General features: G+C 36.4%; 1 protein-coding gene across 5 annotated transcripts in view; it reads right to left on the bottom strand.

The window, feature by feature from the left end:
• Window positions 1-21,413, bottom strand: part of CNKSR2 (connector enhancer of kinase suppressor of Ras 2) — a 268,660-nt gene extending 247,247 nt beyond the window's left edge. For all 5 annotated transcript variants that reach the window (XM_002913934.4, XM_002913935.4, XM_019809712.2 and 2 more), the window contains exon 1: window positions 21,292-21,413. In XM_002913934.4, coding sequence (XP_002913980.2) covers window positions 21,292-21,355 — 64 coding nt within the window. In that variant the 5' untranslated portion in view covers window positions 21,356-21,413. The remainder of the gene's footprint in view (window positions 1-21,291) is intronic.
• Window positions 21,414-21,741: the final 328 nt, after the last annotated feature.

The following is a 21,741-nucleotide window of genomic DNA, read 5'->3' as shown; positions in this document are numbered from 1 at the left end:
GTTAATGAGAGGATTATTCTGCAAAGTAGACTTGTTGTATATGTTAATAAGACATTCTCTAGCTTTGACACCAGTCATCAAAAGAACTCATTCTCTCGTTCTTAACACAGATGTCCTTATAAACAATGAAAAGATCTATGCAACACACTATTCCTGAGCTTTCATACATTGAGTTCTTTGTCATACTAATTTTGCTACTAGAAAGATATGTGAATTTAGACAAGTCCTTTAACCTCTCTGAGCTTAGTTGCTTGCATGTAATATGACGATGGCATAGGACCAAGGGATTTCTAAAAGTTCTTTCTGGTTTTAAATTTCTATCAGTTCATTTTACAGAGAACAAGAGTGTCAGTGTGTAGAGAAACTAAGCATGTTCTTTTATAAAAAATGTTATAAACTGTTTTAACTAATGATGTGTTTCAATGACACACACAAGAACTGTGTTTGAGTTTGTGTTTCAAATGTGCTTATCAAGTATAATTAAAACCATAAATGTTAAAGGTCTATAAAACAGCTGTAAATTTTTGCTAAGAATTTAGGGGAAGTGCATCCATAATACAAATCTGTTTGACGCATCTGCACATATCTAAAATTAACTGAGAGAATTACTGTATTACACAAGCCATGATTTTATAAGTATAATTTAAAAATGAACATCAAGGACAAAAAGTACTGGTTTTTGTCAGATACTCTACAACTTATACTTACCACTCTATGTTTTCCTTGGTCTTGTGAGTTCATTTGTAAATAATAGTCTTATTTTTATATAGTAGGACTTTAGAATCACCTGAAAAAAAATTTTTTTAACATTACCAAGGGGCAGGCAGAGAAAGATTTATCCAAGGGGTTTGAAGGTATTCGCTGGGGGCGCCTGGGTGGCTCAGTTGTTAAGCGTCTGTCTTCGGCTCAGGGTGTGATCCTGGAGTCCTGGGATCGAGCCCCGCATCAGGCTCCTCCGCTAGGAAGAGCTTCTTCCTCTCCAACTACCCCTGCTTGTGTTCCCTCTCTAGCTGGCTGTCTCTCTCTCTGTCAAATAAATAAATAAAATCTTTAAAAAAAAAAGGTATGCGCTGAAATGCCTGCTTGCTAATTTGCAATGGTTATAGCTTTCGGTAGTGAAAGATTATAGAAAATGGAAAAAGAAGAAAAAAGGAAAAAGGAGAGATATTTGTAATTTAACATCTTAGGAATTTGCCAATCCAAAATTTGTGAACGTAATCTGACACTGGTGGCCTAAATTTGGGGGGTTCAGATCCACCTAAACCATCAAAAACACACCTTTTGCTTTTGTTGCATAGCAAGTCTTCATGTAAAACACATGTGCCTGGTACTACATTTACAGGATAAAATAAAATTATACCTTCTAAAAATTCAGAAGGGCCAAGTATCTCTAGGGATCATTAAAGTAGATATAAAAAATTAAAGGAATGCTCACCATTCACTGCTTCTAAAACAAATATGAGAATGAATTAAAAATTTAGAATCACAAGGGTGCCAGGGTGGCTCAGTTGGTTGGCCAACTGACTCTTGCTTTCGACTCAGGTCATGATCTTATGGGTCCTCGGATGGAGCCCCACACTGGTCTCCACACTCAGTAGGGAGTCTGCTTGAGATTCTCTCTCTCCCTCTGCCCCTTCCCCCACTCACACACATGCTCTTTCTAAAACACATAAATATTTAAAAAATATTTAAAATATTTAAAAACTTAAGAGTCTTAACAGGGAACATATCACCCAACCTTCTTTTATAGTAAAAAACCCCAGAAATTCAAATGATTTTCCCTAGGTAACTCTGATAGAAGCAGAGCTGTCTCATGATATCATTTTTTTGAGGCACTCATTTAGTTTAAATTTTATGTGGTTTTTAGAAATGAGTTATAGATGGCTCAGGGCCAAACAAAAAAAGAATCCAAATGATCTTCAAAGTTTGAATGAAAGAATAAAATCTGGCATATTGTTGTCCCCTGTCATTTAGAAACATAACAATATCAAAAAGATGGAAGAAGCAGCAATAACAACAAAATCATGGTGAAAGAGCTTTCTCAAAAGTTTTAAAGTCAAATATTGTTACACCGTTATTTTGATTAAAAGGAGACTCTTAATTTCTACATTTTAGAAACTCCTCTAAACCAAATTTTATATGTGAGTTGACAGCCTTTACACAAAGTGCACCAATGTTGGATATACAGAGCATTTTTCCAAGAAAAACACAAACGCAGGCCAAAATGTGAACTCCAAGGAGAAAAAAACCTACTGGTAATAAAAAAAAAAGCCAGTATACTAGTTTTGGGAAAGTACATTTTCCAACAGCCATTCTATACAACATGGGAACTAATTTGTTGTCTTAATGCTTTTCAATTGCCCTCAATCCAAATACCACTTGTGACACATGAATGAGAAAAGGCATTGTTTTCCCAGTGATTCTCTCTAGTTTTCAGTGATCCAAGCTCAAATGAATTGGTTCATTTATTTCTTACAATTGACTGCTTCTCCTATGAAAAGTCAATGCATTCTTATCACTTAAATGGAGTTCTAGTGCTCATAAGTGCCTGTCATTTTCATTTCAGAGATTCACTGTTTAATAATAATGAACATCATGTATACGCCTATGATGACTAAACTCTTAAATTCCAAGCTTCTGACAAAGCTTGAGAAATGAAATTTCAATGACCGTGAACCTTCTGATTAAATAATGCTGAGAAGTATATGAGGAACCATGATATGCAGAGTCTACTCCTGGGATGAGGCTTACACTGTTTTCAGACTTCGGCAGGTTTGACAGAGTCATCAACAGCAGTACCATGAGGCCTTCGGATTGCCTTCCCTGGCAGGAAGAGTGAGATATAGCATTCTAATAATTAGGCTGAATTACTTAAATGATCATTTGACTCAAGAAAAAACTGGTCTGGTTAGAAATAAATAAAGCTGTCAGAGAAAGAATTAGCTACCTGAAATCCATATCCCAGATACATTTTTAAATCAGTATAATCTTTGTATGCCATGTCTTAAGACAAACATATATGAGCTATATCCAGTAATTCATTTGTAAATTGAAATATAATTCTTAAAATAACTTTTCCATGAAGATCATTTTAAAATCATGTTCAGTAATTAATAAACTATTATTTGCCAGTGTCAAAATGTTAACTCCATTTCTGTGTGGGCTGCATCTTGACTATTCTTCAGAATTCACTACAAAGCGCATTTTCCTTATACCCGTTTTTAAGTAAGGAAACTGAGGGCTTGAGAAGAGATGAGTTAAACACATATGGCAAACACAGGACAGAACTGAGGTTGGACTACAACTGGAGAGGTTTCCAGTTCCATCTCAGTACTACAGATAATTTGTATTGTCTTCTACATATAGTGCTTCCTTCTAGATGCTTGTCCCTTTAATATTTTTTTATCCACCTATGAGAGGTAGTAGGAATGGAGTGAGTCTTTTGGCATGGGTACAGGTGATAAAGAAGTTTTCAGCAGGCCTGAAAAGAATCATTTGGCATTTTCATTTGGGAAAGTAGAATATTACTTCTACATGGCAGCCTACAAGACAGTGGTTGCTATATAGTGATTATTCTTAATTAACTTCAGTGAAGAACTTGTGTCCATCTGCACTTTGAAAAAAGCTTCCAAGTCTACTTCTAAGCCATCTGTATTTTGAAAGTCATGCAAATGACACAATTTCCTTCTAACATTCTGTTTTTAATTATAAGATGGTATTATCGAAATAGGTAGTCATCCTATACCTGTACAATTTTGTTATGAAAAGTATCATTGAAAAGCTGTGAGAATAACTTCAATCTAAATGTTGTTCACCTATCCCGAGACAGATTCTAACCTGCGATAGATACTGGGGAATCTCAGAAAGTTAAACCATCCTTTTCCAGTCACATATTCAATGATAGCTTCAAACCCTTGATATTTAATGTATAATCTAAACAGGCTGTTTTTTTTTTTTCAGGCAAAGCATTCTTACCTTACTAAAACAAAACAAAGCAGACAAAACAAACTCTCCTTCCTTCCTGTGAGAATAGCTTCAGAAATATCACTTTGTACAAAAAGCAGAAGCATTTCACAGAGAACATAATGTATATCTTGGCTGGTACTCTCAGAGTATACATAAGGTCAGAAAAAGAAGACATTTAGTAAAAAGCCAGGAAGACAATTTTAAGACATTCACATCAACATCAGCAGAACTTCACACTTTTACAGACATGGATTAATAACAAAGAATCAAGTAAGTTGAAACTGTGATAACTACAACATTTCAATTTATTATGGCAAGAAAAGAAGAGTTATCAGGTTATTGCATTAAATTCCTAGTCATAGTTTTATCCACTTATTACCTTTTAGAAAGTGCACGCTAGTAAACTAGAAAATATGGAAGATTTTAACCAAAAAGATACAGGAATAATGTGCAAGTATTACAATAGTTCTATTTTGAAATATAATTCCTTAGAGATGTGACCAAAGGAGGCCTTAAGTTACAATCATCCTCATATCCAAACCCAGGTACTAACACACTACATGACCCCATAATACAGTGAAAATAAGGTATTACATTTAATGACAAAAAGAAAAATGTTGACTTTTTTGCAGAAAAGCAATGAGAAAAGGTCATTTAGCTATATGCAATTTCAGTATATCTGCTCAAGGCAGATATCTGCCCTAAGTAAATACACACACATATTTACACACACATTTATATATTCAGCTTAAAATAAATTATTATAAACCACAACATTTGCTCAAAACTTTTCACACCATGTTTAACATTCCTATACAGTGTCTGTAGGAAACTACAATTAGAAGGAGTATTGGAAATCAGGCTTTGAATCGCACACTCTTTGGCGCCTGGGTGGCTCAGTCAATTCAGCATCTGCCTTCGGGTCAGGTCATGATCCTAGGGTCCTGGGATTGAGTCCCACATCGGGCTCCCTGCTCAGCAGGGAGTCTGCTTCTCCTTCTGCCTGCTTGTGCCCCCCACCCCCTGTCAAATAAATTTTTAAAAAAGAAAAAAAAAGAAAAGCACACTCTTCTATCCAAGAGTTTAACTGCAAATCTCTGTGAGGTAAAGTAAGAACATGAGGCTAACTATTGGTGATCTCTATACTATCTCATGCACATTCAGTTTCCTTTCCTTAAACACTTTTCCTGATTAGCAAAAGGTTAAAAAAAAGCTAATCAAGTAAAAAATTTCAGTGGAAGGAAAACCAGGTATACCAACCATCCAAGAAAATATTTTCACATGTGGAAAAATGCGAGGTTTACACAGGAGAGAAGAGTTAAAGCAGAGAGATTCCTGATGTCAAGATAGGGCCAATGTTACCTGTTGGGAGCCTTCTGAGAATTCTGAGGAGTTTGGGGTTATCACAATGATCCAGTTGCTGAATGATTGCTAGATGGATGCAACAGTTACACATTGAAGAACTGCCGGTATCTCATGACTTTTTGTCTGTTTGTATTTGAAAGAGTTTATGAACACTTACAGAGGCAAACCAAAGCTACTTTACATATGACATATTGCTTATATTTTGATATTACCAAATTTGAAAATAAACTCTATTTTTTATTTAAATAAACTTCTTTTTATTGCAGAATAGTTTTAGGTCTATGGAAAAGCTGCTATAATACAGATATCCTAATATATATATATCAGACACCATATATATATATATATATATATATATATATACCTCTTATCCACATTGTATTATTAGAGCTCATATTACTATGATACATTTGTCACAACTAGTGGATCAATACTGGTATATTGCTATTAACTAAATTCCACACTATGTTTAGATTTCACTAGTTCTTTCCTAATGTGTGTTTTCTGTTCCAGGATCTTATCCAGGACACCATAATACAAACAATCATCGTGTCTCCTCAGCCTTCTTTTGTCTGTTTCTCACATTTTATTTGTTTTTTGATGACCTTAACAGTTTTGAGGAGTACTGGTCAGGTATTTTGTAAAATGTCTTAAATTTGGGTCTAACGTTTATCTCATAGTTAGACTGGGTAGACTGGGCTTATGGGTTTGGGGGAGGAAGACCACATGGGTAAAGTGACATTCTCAACATATCATATTAAGGGTACATGCTGTCATCAGCATGACTTATCACTGATCATCTGGCCAATACAGTGCTTGCTAGGCTTCTCCCCTGTAAAGTTATGTTTTGCCTTCCCACACTCTACTCTTTGGAAACAAGTCACTAAGTGCAGTCCACAATCAAGGGGTAGGGAATTAAGGGCCACCTTCTTGAGAAGGGATTCTCTATACAAATTATTTGGAATTCTCTGTATGGGAGATTTTTCTTTTTTCCCTCATTTCTTTATTTATTCCCATCAGTATGGATTCATGGGTATTTATTTTATGTATTGAGTTATAATCCAATACTACTTTTGCTCCTCAAAATTTCAGCCACTGAGAGCTGTTTCAGAATGACTGCTAAGTCTTTGACATGCTCTCATCATTGTGTTTTTTGAGCACTTCCCTACTTTCTGGCACTACAAGATGCTCCAGGCTCATCTTAAGTATTCTGTCCCTATCCCTAGAAGTCTCCCATTTCTCTGAAAAGCTGTGGTTCCTTTCCACGTGACTTTTAGATACTCATTAGTAATTATTAGGATGATATATCAAACGAGTATACTGCTTCCCCTAATACTCATTTTTATTCCAGTGTCTATCATTTCATCTGTTCTTCTACCTTCTTGTACGTCTATGGAATGACTTCTGAACTTACTGTTTGTCTTAAATCCAGATATGATCATTACAAGCAGGAAAAAAATATCAATTTGTTTCTCCTAGTATAGTCATATTGAGCACCTACATATAAAAACTTATTTTATTTTTACAAATTATTTTTCCTTTGTATTACAATATAGTCATTACATTTCAATATGGTCATTACAGTGAATTTTTAAAAATTATATTAGTAGGGAGGCTATATTATCTACGAGTTTTATTTCAGGAGACATTACATAAGGTACATACAGAGGGTACTAGGTCCTAAAGAAATGATGTAGGGAAAAAAGAATAAAGTAGATTACAATGTGTGGACTTTATTTGGATCCTGATTTAAGAAAAAAAAACTATAAAAATGTTTATGACATTTACAAAACTAGAAATTTGAACCACTAGATATTTAGTGATATAAAGAAATAAATTTTGGTGTGATAATTATGTTATTCAGTTGAGTGTGTATGATGTGCATATTTTTAATTCCTTACTTTTCAGAAATACATACCAGCCTTAATTTTTTGTGATCTCATTACTGGTGGATCACTAAGGAGAAAAATGTTATTGGATCTGTAGGTATTACTCTGCTATATTTACTTTCTGTGTGTATCGGTCACAAATATAAGAATAAAGAGGCAAAGCAGCCACATGTAAAAAAATATCCCACAATTAGAAACCATTTTCTTTAAATATTAGACACTTCTTAAAATCAATGCAGATGGAGATTCATGGTGTTACCATATTTAAAAGTCTATCTCTACCAGACTGTTTATTAAAAGTCTATTTCTATCAGACCACTTATTAACACAGGATGTCAATAATTATTTCAAGGAAAGTGATAAAATTCTCAAAAACATCCCCAAAAGAAATTTTAATTCATATGGATTTTAAAAGATAATAAGTACTTTGGAAGAGGAAAAGTACTTTACATAATCAAGTGGACAATAATACTAAGGCAACTTCAAAATAGCTGGTAATTACCGCAGTTCAGTGTTTTTTTTTTTTTTGCCTATTATCCTGGGTATTGTGATAACTTTCATAAATAATGAGAGGCTTCAAATCATCTCTCCACAAACAAGAACAATGTAAGTTGTTTTTCCTTATTTTAAAACTTCCAGTCTAAAGCAAACTCACCTCAATTGCATTAAAGAAAAACAAAGAGAAATTAAAAACAAAAAAAAAAATTAAAAAAAAAAATCATTTTCGTGTTTTTACTCTGAACGAACCCAACTTTTAAGTTCCTAAATACATGCTAGAATATATATTTTATATATACATGCAAAACCATGTGTATCATTTAAAATATAATGTAGATGGAATTTTACCTTTCATTACCACTTTATAAATACTCAACTGATCAAACATCTTTAGCTCAACTTGACTACTCCATATTTTGCATTGACTTCACAATAGTTTTTGACTGATTATGATTAAATTTTCTTTAACACTTAAATTGCTGTTGTGATTCACTATGCTATCACATCATATCACAATCTGGTCTATGATAAAGGAGTTTTCAAACAAAACAAAACAATTTGGGGGGAATAACTACCATCTAGTAGGTAGGTAAGGGTTTCAAAGTGGTAGGCATGCACTGAATAAAATCTGCTGTTCAAAGAAACACTAATGAAATGCAGGTAGCAATGCTAACCACTGCTAAGTAAAGCTAAACAAAAGAATATAACAGAAGCCATTATTTCTAGTATAATGTAAAGCCATTTACAAACAATTATTATCAGACACCATGTAATTTTATTAATAATCCTTTTAGAACAAAACATCCACCCTCTGTAGGTGAGGATTCTCTTCCCTCTGGCCGCTTTCACTGTCTTAAGTACTATTCTGAGTGGAAACACCTCAGCACACACCCACCCACCCACCACACACACACACCCCACACACACACCCCTCTAGAGGCCAAAAGGACCCAAGAACCATAGTCCACCTTACCATGCACTACAGAAGGTAGGTCTGGTGGAGTGGACATCCAGATCTTTGAAAGTAGTTCCAGGATTCCTCTCATTTCATATCTACCTCTGGTAGAATGGCAAGGTGAAAATATTGTATGTTTTGTAACCAGTTAGAAATCTATTCAAATTATGCTGCTTCCACTATTTATTAATTCTTCAAAATACTTATTGAATACCTGCTAAATAAATTTTTCGGTATATAGAATAAGTCATTCAATGTTTCTAAGCAAAAGTGTCTTCATTTATAAAGCAATAATAATTCCAATCTTTCAGGGCTAGGCTAGGCATAAGATAATACAGAGAAAGCACCCAGCACAGTACATGGTATATAGTAAGTACTCAATAAATATTATGTATTAGAGTAGTTGTGCCTTTGAGGATTGCCAACAGAATGCAATCAATTCCCTAATTTAAAAAAAAGCTGGCATTTACCATGCACTTACTACGCACCAGGCATTGTTTTAAGTATACTACAACCCTATGAGGTAGGTAATACTATCACCCTTACTTTACAAAAATGAAAAAACCTGGCAAGTTACTTAAATTCTCCCTCAAAAATCACACAGCTAGGAAGTAATAAGAGTCTGGATATAACTAACCCAGGCATCTGATTTCAAAGTGCTCTTTATTATATCCTATATGGTGCCAATTTTTACAGGGTAGAAAATTTAGGAAATGTTTTAGAAGTCAAGTCTGGTATGGAAGTGCTATAACACTGTATCGTACACCTGAAACTAACATTACACTGTATGTTAACTAACTGGAATTAAAATAAAAACTTAAAAAAAATAAAAGTCAAGTCTGAAGATAATTATGTACAAACCTGAACTGTGTTCTTCACCCACTAAAGTATAAATCCAATTCAACAAAGAAAAAAAGAGTTGAGGTCCAACCTAATTCCATCACTGAGCAGCTGTACAATCCCTGTTGAGCTGCTTAACTTCTCTGCACCTTACCTGTAAAAGAGTGTCAATAACAGTTCCTTATTTTAAGGATTACTACTAATAATAGATGTGAAGTGCATAAGACCTTCCTAACTGTGACAAATGAAGGGAAGAACCAAGCTGTATCACAGAATGTTTACAAAAATATTCCCCCCAATAATAATAAAAAACCATGATTCAAAGTATGCAGAAATTCTAACTAAAAATACAACTCACTTCTAGCTAGCATATTTTCAGTATGGAAACGGCTCCTGGCAGAGTACAGTACTTGAAAACACCATGTCCTCCTGGGTCAAACAATTTCTTTCCAACCTTGTTTGCATTATTAGATTGATCAGCAAACCCTTCCTTCATATATTAAGAGTAAACTTCAATAAAAACCTACTGTAATTATCACAAATCCCAAATAAATGAGATCTGAATTAACATGTTTTTACCATAAATATATTTAAAGCATTATATCTAGAGACAGACTAGAAAGAAAAATTATCTACTCCTCAGTATTTCATAGAGAGAACTTCTCTCTGTGTGTGACAATTCAATATCAAACTGAAAGTCTCAGAACTGATAGCTAGAAGGCAAAGGAACAGTCTTTCAGATAAGAAAACCTAGGCCCCTGATTTAATGTGACAGTGATGTCAACAGAAACTGCCATAAGACTCACCATGGCGCTACTATGGAGGTAAATCAGGAAGGAGCAGCTAAGCCCTGCCATGCACATTGGTTCTTTATCACATTGAACTCAGAATTCACGTAGGTTCTGGCAAGTGGGAAGGAAAACTAGCAACTGCACTACATGTCTGTTTTGAGCTCCATTAACAAAAACTCTACAACATTTTCTCTTTTATATGTTTTTAACAGCTCAGTGGTTTGTTCTGAAAGCTTATAAATTAATTGCATGAAATTAAAATATAAATTTTATGCTCAGCCAGGAAAAAAAAATCACAATGCCCCAGGACTATCAAACATTTTGAAAATAATGTGGATAGTTGAAAAATAAAAGTATATGAAATAAACTCCCATATATATATGAAACATATTAAATATATAATAAGAATTCAGCTAATGTTGAATTTAATCATTCAGCATAATTACTTAAGGCCACCATTTTAAAGGTTTTTATTAATAAGTCACATTATAAGTCTAACAACTTGCTAGAAAATAGATTCTTTCATAACCTTTAGTAAACAAGTTGAAAAAAGTAAAATCTAGGATTGAAGCCAGACTTCCATTGATTTGTTGTAGATATTATTTGAGAAAACATGTTGCAAGCCCATTTTAAAAATAGCAGATGTAGCTGAAACAAAATAAAAAATCCAAACAAACAAAAAAAGGATATTGGGCAACGCTTTATTTTTTTTAAAGATTTTATTTATTTATTTGACAGAGATAGAGACAGCCAGCAAGAGAGGGAACACAAGCAGGGGGAGTGGGAGAGGAAGAAGCAGGCTCATAGCGGAGGAGCCCGATGTGGGGCTCGATCCCATAACGCCGGGATCACGCCCTGAGCCGAAGGCAGACGCTTAACTGCTGTGCCACCCAGGCGCCCCTGGGCAACACTTTAAAAGCAACTAACAACATGGTTTCTTCTTATCTATACTTTATTAGAAGACTTTCCAACCTACCTAATCAGAATACATTCCAAGAACATTAATGTCAAGTAAATATAAAAGAGATAAGTGTGTTGGGATGCCTGGGTGATTCAGTTGGTTAAGTGCCCGACTCTTGATTTTGCCTCAGGTCATGGTCTCAGGGTCCTGAGAGGAGCCCCAAGTAGGGCTCTGCACTCAGCGTGGAGCCTGCTTGAGAGTCTCTCTCCCTCTCCTACCCCTTCTCTCTCTCTCCCTCTACCCCTTCTCTCTCTCTCCCTCTAAAAAAAATGGAGAGTGATAAGTGTGTAATACTTGATATTAATTATGCAATGTTTTTAAAAAATTTTATTATTGAAGTATAATTGACATGTTATATTAGTTTCAGGTGTACAACATAATGATTCAACAATTCTATACATTACGCAATGCTCAGCACTATAATTATAGTCACTATCTGTCACCATAAAATGTTATTACAATATTATTGACTTCATTCCTTATACTGTACTTTTCATTTCCATGATTTACTTATTTTATAACTGGAAGTTTGTTCCTCTTAATCCCCATCACCTATTTTGCTTGTCCCCCATACTTCCCCTCCAACAATCACCAGTTTGTTCTCTGTATTTATGAGTTTGTGTGTTTCTGTTTGCTCTTTGTTTTCTAGATTCCACAAGTAAGTGAAGTCATATGATATTTGTCTTTCTCTGTATGACTTATTTCACTTAATGCAATATTCTCTAGGTCTATCCATGTTATCATAAATGGCAAAATCTCATTCTTTTTTATAGCTGAGTAATATTCCTGTGTGTGTCTGTGTGTATCACAACTTCCTTATACATTTATCTATTGATGGACACTTAGATTGCACCCATATCTTGGCTATTGTAAATAATGCTGCAATAAACATCAGGGAACATATATCTTTTCAAATAACTATTTTTGTTTTCTTTGGATAAACAGTAGTGCATATAACAATGTTTTTATCTTGTCAACTATAATACATTAATGCCATTGTGAATTTTGTTATTCAATAAATCTTGGTTTTTATTTTATTTTTTTTAAATCTTGGTTTTTAAAACAATTTTATGTTGTGACAAAGCATTTAACAGATGAACACAGGAAACTAAAATAGCAGGTACTGTACTTAGTAAAATTTAAGATTCAATAAATTTATGTAAATACCCAAACCCTTTCTTCCCTGAAATTGCAAAAGTAAGATCGAGTTAATGAAAACTTTTATTAGAATTAATGATTGTAATTTAGGGCGCCTGGGTGGCTCAGTTGTTAAGCATCTGCCTTCGACTCAGGTCATGATCCTGGAGTCCCGGGATCAAGCCCGGCATTGGGCTCCGTGCTCGGCGGGAAGCCTGCTTCTCCCTCTCCCACTCCCCCTGCTTGTGTTCCCTCTCTGGCTGTCTCTCTCTGTCAAATAAATAAATAAAATCTTTTAAAAAAAACTAATGACTGTAATTTAAATTGAAATCAAATTAAATACATCTTTAAAGTCTAAAAAATTCTATCATATTGAATAGTTATTTGTAGTTTAAATCAGGGCACAATTCCAACACATCGTTTTATAATACTAGCTAGAAAGATTAAGTCTGAAGGTGTTTTATTAAAAGTTAACAGATCTGCAAAAAGCTAAGTTAAAGTTTTAAAAATTTCACTTATTCTGATTTATACTGTAACCATTGGAAATTTGTGGGGAGACACTTACTTTATTAGAAAAATCTCCTATTACTTGCTACTTGTTTATCCAGCAGCATGTAATTAACAAAAAAATCCATATGAGGCACATGTATTTAAAAAGTTATACTTCACAATAACTCGCTATGTAGGTTCTTAACAAGTGCCTCAAAAATTAGCCCAAATTTATATTTACTTTAAAAAGTTAAAATTCATTTTTCAATATCAGGAGGAATGGAAAATTATATAAGAAATGCTGATTTAAGATGAATTTTTAAATATCTTAGTTTCATTCCTGTTAATAAAAATATAAATTCAACATTAAATATAAAGATAATGGTTCTTATTAAATTAAAAAGCTATTTTTCCATTTTATCATCCAAATTATAAACAAAAGATATTTTCTTTTGACAATGGAAAAATACATTTTAATTTCTTACATGGGATTTTTTTTTCTTTTATAAGAGGAGAAACTTTTTTTAAGATTTTAAAAAAAATTTATTTATTTGCCAGAGAAAGAGAGCAAGCACAAGCAGGGAGAGCAGCAGGCAGAGCAAGCAGAGGGAGAAGCAGGCTCCCCGCTGAGCAAGGAGCCCAATGCAGGACTCCATCCCAGGACCCCGGGATTATGACCTGAGTGGAAGGCAGATGCTTAACCGACTGAGCCACCCAGGTGTCCCTATTAGAGGAGAAACTTAAGGCTTTTTATCAATTTCACTCTACCATGCATTCCAAAATACATAGAGTTCTTTTAAAAACACTGAAATGAAGAAACAATTAGGAAATTTGTATGAAAAAAATAAATTCCTAAGAGGTATGTTCTAATTTTTTAAGTAATGTTTGCCTATAGGGCTATTAATAATTTGACATCAGCAAATAGCATTTATAGCTTAAACACAGACATGTTGTAGATTCATTGAAATTATTCACATTTCTTAATGAAATGAATCTAAACCATGATTTAGGTCACTGAATTGACTAGAGCGCTACAACTATGAATTAAAGCAACCCCACTTCTACTGTATTCTGGCACACAATATACAACTTGGCACTGAAGTACCCATTAGAGCATTATAAGGGACTTTACATGCATTTTCATTTAGGAAAGCAGATTTGCTGACAGACCAGTAATTTGTGAATATTTATGTATTCCTTCCTTCAACAAATATTTCCTGAGTGCCTACTTTTCACCAGATACTTACTTATGCATTGTTATGCAAATAGGATGAGGTCCCGCCCTGAACAAATAACCATAGAAATTAATGTAAAAATAAAACTGGCATATGGAATGAAGATACAAATGGTACCTGGAGAGCACACAACTGAGGATTTGATGTGACCTGTGGAATGGAGAAGGCTTTCCTGAAGCATAGGAGGGGAGACTTGAGATCTGATGGATGAGTAGGACTTAACTGGGTGAAGAAAAGAGGCAAGAGAAACTGTATTAAGTGCAAAGGCCCAGTGGTAGGCAAAGACTGAAAGGCCAGTGTAACTACTGCTAGGAGTAAGGCTTATTTCAGAGGCAAGAGCCAAACCTTTAACTTTATCCTAAAAACAATGAGAAGCCATTAAATTTTTTAAGCTGAGGAGGGTGAGAAGTGAGAGGACAGGATCAGATGAGAAACATTCTTAAGAAATTTATCCTGACTGTAAGTTTATGGATCAAAAAGAAACAAACAAAAAAGATGCTATAATTATCATGACCTTGACTCAAAAGATGATATTTTGTCCCTTTCAATAGGAGAAAAAGAGGAAGTACATTAATTTTACCTTTTCTAAACCCAAACCAGCACTTCTCAAATTTTTCCGCTGATGTATCCATAATTGCTGAACAAAGTTTACTCATAACCCTGGAGGGTCTGGGAAGCACAGCTTGAAACAGCTTGCTGCAAGCCTAAAATTCCTATTAAGCCTCTGGTCTAATCTTTAAAATCATGCCAATTTGCTTTCTACACTTAATATCCAGGTTTATTTTAACACAAAAACAAAGTTTTACAATACTTAGCAAAAATCAAGTCTTTGACTTCTTTTGATCATTTAGCTCCCACAACCACAGAAATGTTCCATTTTGAGGAACACAAGCCTAAGCTATGCATGAAAACTGTGAATTCACTCACTGAATGTTATTCAACACAATGATCCTGTAGTGAAGACGACATTTGCTTTTCTTTAGCCAAGACACTAAACTATGACAAAATCTTAAAAAATAAAAAGCTTACGCTACATTTTTTTTAATTACTTCCTCTCAGGGCGCCTGGGTGGCTCAGTCATTAAGCGTCTGCCTTCGGTCAGGGTGTGATCCCAGCGTTATGGGATCGAGCCCCACATCAGGCTCCTCCGCTATGAGCCTGCTTCTTCCTCTCCCACTCCCCCTGCTTCTGTTCCCTCTGTCGCTGGCTGTCTCTATCTCTGTCAAATGAATAAATAAAATCTTTAAAAAAAAATTACTTCCTCTCCCTTCCCTTTCTTAAAGTACAGATCATCCATTTTTCTAGTACTCTTTATAGAAACTAATCCTTCATCTTTCACAATAAACCTTAAGTGGTGAGGTGCTATAGGGAAGTCATACAGAAAGCTAAAAGTCATTAAAAACAAATTTAAGTCCTAATCTGAGATCACGTTGCTATACACGAAAATTATCATTTATCATTGTTTAAGAACAATAGCAGTATTTTAAAAGCCTATCTTCATTCTTCATATAAGAATTTGGATGAGTAAAATTCTAGATATCCAACAACATAATGCTAATGATATAATTAATCTTCAAAATAACTCACTTTAACATTATTTCCAAATTATTCCTGAGAAACAGATTTGAAACAGCTGTACTAATTCAATACTCATTCTTTGTGGGCTTATTTTTGGCAGCCAAAGTTTTATAATGTGGTATTTATTTAAACTCAGGACATGATGAGAGTTTTATTGTCTTTGTGAAATGCAGATTTGTTCTTGTACTTTTGTGCCACCTACTCATGGCTCCTCCCTACTTTCCCTCTACGGCCCACCTCTCTCCTTCAACCAGACAAACCTAGACACAACCATACTGGTTAATCACCCATCTCAAATCCAAAGTCTCTTGCTGTACCTTTACATTTAGACTACATCCATCTTAGAATATGCCTTAGTTAAATAAATTGTATATAAAGTTGCTAAAACCCCACCTTCCCCATGGATTCCTTCCTGACTGATTAAAAGTACCATCTTGTCTTTCTACTGGTGCTCCTATACGTAATGCAAACATTTTTTAAATTTAGCAAATGTTCTAATTGGCACCTGTCTCTGTTTTGGCTTAGGTTTTTCAATGTCACTGCCATCCCTTAAAGAGACTAATTTCCCCAAAGCAGAGAACAATTTATTTAAAACAATCCATTAAAGCCCCTTCCATGTAAAAGTACTGAGTAAATAATCTCTGAGCACCAGAATGTATCTACATAAATATACTCTTTTTTCCTAATCTGCACTAAATCATGAGTGTTACCTTAAGGAGTAAATGTTAATGACAGTATAAATAAAATGATGTTTCCTGTGCACTAAAGTCTACATACAGAAAAGATAAATTTCTTCTTTGTGTGAAATGACAAGTACTGAGTTTCAAAAAATGTCAAATCAAGAGTAGGTGATTATTGGTGACTATCTAGTCATACTGCAATTGAGGAAAAAACCTTAATTTTTCAAAAGTGATAGGACCAGTTTGATCACAGAAGTTTAATATATTTTTTTCTTACAATGCATATTTCTCAAGTTTCTGCCAGAAAATTTTTCCTCTCTCTCTCAAGACAGTTTAACTCAAAAATTTGACATTTTCCTTCATCTAAATAAAATAAATTTCAACCTTAGCTCTAGATCCTATGAGGGGGGGTAAAACTATTAGAAAGCACTGTGCTTGTCAAAATTTCTTTATCTTATCAGATACATTCTCCTTTGTAGCATTTAACTTTTATAATAAATAGACCTTATTTCATCACTGCATTTTCCTCTTTTGTAGGGTTGTATGCAAAGTGATGGCTTTATCTTTGTTTTTGATACCTAAAATAATGTATTTCATTTTCTATCCTTAAGATGGCTGAGTCATCAGGACAGAAAGTAGAAGTCAGTGAATGTTTTTTTAAAGAAAATGGTTTAGAATAAATAGAAAAGAGCAAAGCAGTTAATTGTGGGATGGTTTGAGAAAAGGCTATCTTAAAAATTTAGATTTTAGGAATCATATTATAAGAACAGAAAGAGCTAAGTCACAGAGACCATAAGAGAAAGACTGTTGGTTGACTCTGAAAATAATAATTCATTTTATTTGATCAGGGAAGGGATTATAGATCACTGGAAAAAATGTCATGAAAGGAGTTAGCTGTAGAAAATAACTTTATCTTAGTCATATGGATATTTTGAAGGAGTTTCAAAGTTGGAAAAAGTGTGAGAAGAAAACCGGAATTAGTGGGAGTGACATACACAACGAAAATTCATAATGAAATTAATAACAGGGGCCTGAAGTGTTCAGAAGTTTTTGCTATATTTCAGTGGGCAAAAAAGTAAAAAGTAAACTCAAACAACTGCAGATTACATAGTATTTCTATAAGGCCCTGCAAGTGAATAGGTAAGAGCTGATATATGATGTATTTTAGAGTAATACACTGAGCAAAAATTAGAAACCGTTACTGGCCTACTTTTCTACCTACAGCTTTCTCTAATAAAGGCTTTGCTTTTACACTAAAAAGCTTTACATTTTATAATTTTGTCAAAACTGCAAGAGGATTGAATGCAATTTCCTACTGAAAAAAATATTTCAAATGCTAAATGATGCATATTTAATTTTCTCAAAAAATATTTTTATATGATTAATTTTGAAGTTCTATATTTCCAAATAGCCTGAAGTACTATCAAGATATCTGGAATGTGGGGCGCCTGGGTGGCACAGCGGTTAAGCGTCTGCCTTCGGCTCAGGGCGTGATCCCGGCGTTGTGGGATCAAGGCCCCACATCAGGCTCCTCCACTATGAGCCTGCTTCTTCCTCTCCCACTCCCCCTGCTTGTGTTCCCTCTCTCACTGGCTGTCTCTATCTCTGTCAAATAAATAATAAAATAAAATCTTTAAAAAAAAAAAGATATCTGGAATGTAACTGCTTATTTTACTGACTCCCAAGGAGTTCATATATTTACTGGAACTAACACTGACACTGTGTCACATCAATTTTTTATTGTTAGAAGAAAATTCAGTGAGTATTGGATTTTACAAATAGTGGAGTTGGGGGTGAACAAAAAAAATGCAAGTGTTTCCTTATATCTCTACTAATAATTAATATATAAATGTAATATTTGCCTCCCTCAAATACATTTTAATAAAAAAGATAAAAATGAATTGCAATGTATAAATGGTCCTTCATAAACAATTTTGAATATATGCTACCAAAGCTTAATAATCTCATCAGCCCATTTTTTTTCCCTTCCTCTCCTTCTCTGCTGAGTTTCTATACCACTTATATAAATTGTCTGGAAGCATAAATATATGGCCATGCTATTTTTATAAGCTTAATGTCTCCTTTTCTGTTTAGTGAAAAGAAAAACACCCTAGAAAGAGCATAAAGCATGTGCCTTACTAAATGGAGTTATAACTATTTATGATTGTGACTAGCTGAAAGCATATGCTGTATACTTTAAATGTTAAGGATGATGAAACTGTCACATTGGGAGCATGCTTTGAAGAATTCCCACAATGTTGCAGTTGTTCAAAAATCTCCTTCATTCTTTGTTACTGACTTTATAACACTATACATTATATAACACCAAAGGAAATTTGGCCATTCCAAAGCTACAGCCTAAATTATTTGACTTTTAAACATTACTGCATCAAAGAAAGGGTGAAAAGATTTTGTTAAAAATGTGTTTACTTGTAAAGTTTATTTGGGGAAAAGAGTAAGGAAGAAAAATTAATTAAGGTAACAGTGTAATTACAATTTGAGGAAATGTTCATTTCATCCAATTATTCTTCAAAATCTTGTTTTCTGTTACTATCTTAAATCAAATTTATATGAAGATTATAGAAATTTCAGCAGTAAGCAGTTTGGGATTTGAAATATACAGATAATGACATCAGTTTTTCTCTTCCAGTCTAATGTGTACAAAGATACAAATTCTATCTTGGCTACTTGCTTGATCTTTTCAAATGGCTCTAAAATGAATCACCAACAGGTATGAAAATAAGTTATTCAACTTACAGAAAACAATCATTTAAAATCACAGCTAACAATGTTAGCCCAATGCTAACAATGTTAGCATTCAAAGATGCTGCATTTTAGGCTAGAGAGATTTTTAAGGGACTGGAGAGGTTTTTAAAGGACCACTGTACTAGAAATCTAATAATGTGTGTCAGAATATGTGTGTCATATGTTCTACTTGCTTCAGCGGACCTAAACTGTGAGAAAGAAGAAACTGCAAGATTATACTGGGAGGGTGGAGGTGAAGAAGATGGAGTATGCATCACTCACTACAAGCATCACGGGAATTTGTGAAGGTAATCAGACTCCCATGGAGCCAAGATAGCTTTCTGTTGAGTATTTCAGTAACAGACTCAAACCAAAGTAACCTTTTAGGCAAATTCAAAGAAAGGACTTTAATTAAGCATTCCTGCTTCTTGCTTACAGCCTGGCTCTTTCTTCCATGACTGAGAAACAGAGAAGACAGATGTTTGTTTCTGACAATCCAAAGGGGGTGGGGGGTGGGGGGAATCTAGGAAAGCGTAATTTCAATAGCAAATATGAAGAGAAGAAACAGAAAAGATGAGCCACTGCAGGACTTTGTCTTAGTCATGGCACCCATGGCACCTTAGCACAATGCACCGCACACAGGGGGGCAGTTGATAATTAATTCTACTTAATTCAATACACTCTCATGTGTACTGTGCTTTGCAGTTACGAAGCACTTTTCACATATTAGAAAAGAAAAAAACTAATTAAATGAGAAATAAAGGAGCAAGTAAGGGAATAAAAGGAAAGCAAATGCATAAAGAAAAATCCGTAAGAAGCAGCAAGAGGCCAAAAAGGTTCGGAAAAGGAGGAAACAAAATTGAGTTTCTCTCTGTCGCTCTTAATCACTTTTAATCACTTCATCTTTTCGTTCTAAAGTACCTGGAGCTTAGAAAGTCCTCCTGCTAAGCAAGCCCCCAGAAGGGGCTCCCTGCTGTCGGCAACACGCATTTTCACAAATGAAAAGCCTTTGGCTCCTGACTAATCTACCTAGAGTTTGTGCCTAGCAATAACCACAAGCAAAGCTCTAACATCTCCCAAGTGTGGCCAGGAATCCTTTATTTCATCCCATCCATCCCTGTCAGCATTCCCCAAATCTTGGTAATCTTGGTGATGGGGGGAGGCAGTGGTCATGGCGGGGGGGGGGGGGGGGAGGGTGGGGGGGGGGGGGGTGGGAATCCTCTACAAGACCCTTAACTCAAACAACAGAGGGAGATAGTGAGGCAGGAAAGCCCAGGGACTAAAGAAAAAGCCCACGTTTGCGACTAGGAGGGCGAGTGTCTACAACTGTGGTTATTAGAAATTGCCAGGGGAAAAAAGGGGCGAGCCTTCAAGATGGAAGAAATGAGGGGGCACTTGAATGCGCATCACCTTACACCTGGCGTCGAGCCCCCAATAAAGAGCCATGAGGCCCAAAGCCTGAACCGCCGAGAAGAGGAGGCAAAGGATGTGGGGGGGGGGCAGGGGTTTGCGCAGGAGGGAGCCCACACATACCAATGCGGACGCTGTCCCAGGGGAAGCATATTTTCCTCTCCCCCAAAGTAGCGCATCCCCCGAGCATCCTCAGCCCAAACTGGGGGAGTTCCCTGGATCCAAACCAGGGCAGCCGGGTCCTGACCCCATTATATGGGCTTAAAAGTTGTAGGGACAGTTGGCGCTGGAAAAGGCACCTGGCAGGGGCGGCCACCGTGGGGGCGTTAGGTTTCCCAGGAACAAAGGGGCCCGGGAAGGAACGAGCAAAGGAGCAGGTCCCTGGGATCTCCTCCCCGAGGGAAAAGACAAGGATCGGCACGTCCTCCCGGCCTAGGGGCGCCGTGAGGAGCGGGGAGGAGACGAAATGTACCGGGATTCCGCGGCCCGCCTTCTAACACTATCCGGCAGCGCCGGCAACCCCCGCGCTCTCCGCGCCCCTCTCTAGCTGGGGAGCCAGCACCGAAGACAATAGGAGATCGGGATCCTGAGCCCCCGCCTGCCCTGGAGGACCCCCGCCTCCCCCTCGCCGCACCACGATCAGCCAGTGGAAGTCCCGATGGCGGGCTCGGCCGCGGTAGGCGCCCCTTCCCTCTAGCGCGCCGGTGTCCGGCGCCCCAGGACCGCCTAGCCCTCCGCACAGCGTGCATTACCTTTCATCCAGTCCACTACTTGACTCGGAGACCATTTGCTCACAGGTTCCATGATCAGAGCCATGGGCACGGGGTCGCTACCGCGCGGGGCACGGAGATCAGACACAAAATGAACTCGGTCTCCCGAGACGCCCTCAGGTGGGGTCCCTTGCTGGCTGCTGCCTTGCTGGGCGGATGGCGAGAAGACGGCTTTTGTGTGTCGGGTCTCGCGGCTGCAGTGTCTCTTAGCAAAAAGCGGACAGCAGCGGCGGGAGCGGCGACGGGGAGAGAAACGCTCTGGGGTCGCGGCTTGGTGCGGACTCTCTGCTCGCTCCCCGCAGAGGTGGCTGCTGCTGTTGCTCCGCCACTCTGCTTGGGTCTCCGTCCCTCCAGGGCTTCAGTTCATGGCTTGCAGTGCCGAGGGTCGAGGCGCTGAGAAAAGGAGCTGCCGCCGCACGCCCGCAACCAACT

This window comes from Ailuropoda melanoleuca, chromosome X, assembly GCF_002007445.2.
Source record: "Ailuropoda melanoleuca isolate Jingjing chromosome X, ASM200744v2, whole genome shotgun sequence".
In the NCBI taxonomy this organism is placed as follows: domain Eukaryota; kingdom Metazoa; phylum Chordata; class Mammalia; order Carnivora; family Ursidae; genus Ailuropoda; species Ailuropoda melanoleuca.
This window is presented reverse-complemented; position numbering and strand designations above follow the sequence as displayed.